This window comes from Rhinichthys klamathensis, unplaced genomic scaffold (genome assembly GCF_029890125.1).
Source record: "Rhinichthys klamathensis goyatoka isolate OS25496 unplaced genomic scaffold, OSU_Roscu_1.1 h1tg000752l_1, whole genome shotgun sequence".
Classification (NCBI taxonomy): domain Eukaryota; kingdom Metazoa; phylum Chordata; class Actinopteri; order Cypriniformes; family Leuciscidae; genus Rhinichthys; species Rhinichthys klamathensis.
The window spans coordinates 212,501-214,072 of NW_026607159.1; the positions used below are offsets into that span (position 1 = coordinate 212,501).

Below are 1,572 nucleotides of genomic sequence, written 5' to 3' on the forward strand. Positions count from 1 at the left end.
CACACCAGACCAACACCACATCCACACCAGACCACACCCACACCAGACCAACACCACATCCACACCAGACCAACACCACACCCACACCAGACCACACCCACACCAGACCAACACCACATCCACACCAGACCAACACCACACCCACACCACACCCACACCAGACCACACCCACACCAGACCAACACCACACCCACACCAGACCACACCCACACCAGACCACATCCACACCCACACCAGACCAACACCACACCCACACCACACCCACACCAGACCAACACCACACCCACACCACACCCACACCAGACCAACACCACACCCACACCACACCCACACCAGACCACATCCACACCCACACCAGACCAACACCACATCCACACCACACCCACACCACACCCACACCACACCCACACCAGACCACACCCACACCAGACCAACACCACATCCACACCAGACCAACACCACACCCACACCAGACCAACACCACATCCACACCACACCCACACCAGACCACACCCACAGCAGACCACACCCACACCAGACCAACACCACACCCACACCAGACCACACCCACACCAGACCAACACCACATCCACACCAGACCAACACCACACCCACACCAGACCAACACCACACCCACACCAGACCACATCCACACCCACACCAGACCAACACCACATCCACACCAGACCACACCCACACCAGACCACACCCACAGCAGACCACACCCACACCAGACCAACACCACACCCACACCAGACCACATCCACACCCACACCAGACCAACACCACATCCACACCAGACCACACCCACACCAGACCACACCCACAGCAGACCACACCCACACCAGACCAACACCACATCCACACCAGACCACACCCACACCAGACCACATCCACACCCACACCAGACCACACCCACACCCACACCAGACCAACACCACACCCACACCAGACCACATCCACACCCACACCAGACCAACACCACATCCACACCACACCCACACCACACCCACACCAGACCACACCCACACCAGACCACACCCACACCAGACCACATCCACACCCACACCAGACCACACCCACACCAGACCAACACCACACCCACACCAGACCAACACCACACCCACACCAGACCACACCAGACCAACACCACATCCACACCAGACCACACCCACACCAGACCAACACCACACCCACAGCACACCCACACCAGACCAACACCAGTACCAGCTGGTGAGTTCCAGCACATTAAGATCATGAAGCGTCACAGGCAGATGTTGTCTGTCGCCCTGATATTGGACTAATGGTTTTGCATCTGCCTGTGTTGTGTGTTTAGTGCCGGGGATTGTGGGTAACTGGGAGGAAGTGCAGTCAAAAGCACGGCGCCTGCTGATGATGTCACACGGCGTGACACACTGTACGGTTCAACTACAGACGCAGAGACATGAGATGCCACAGTCCTGCACACACTGCCATTCTCTCTCTCGCTGACATACACACACACACACACACACACACACACAGAGGAGAGAGAGAGAGACAGGGGGCGCCGCAGTCCTGCACACACTGCCT

The 1,572-nt window shown here is 58.1% G+C and overlaps 1 protein-coding gene across 1 annotated transcript in view; it reads left to right on the top strand.

Annotated features, from left to right (window-relative positions):
* Positions 1–1,572, top strand: part of slc30a4 (solute carrier family 30 member 4) — a 10,487-nt gene extending 8,915 nt beyond the window's left edge. Inside the window, exon 8 of the mRNA XM_056242788.1 lies at positions 1,337–1,572. Coding sequence (XP_056098763.1) covers positions 1,337–1,491 — 155 coding nt within the window. The 3' untranslated portion in view covers positions 1,492–1,572. The remainder of the gene's footprint in view (positions 1–1,336) is intronic.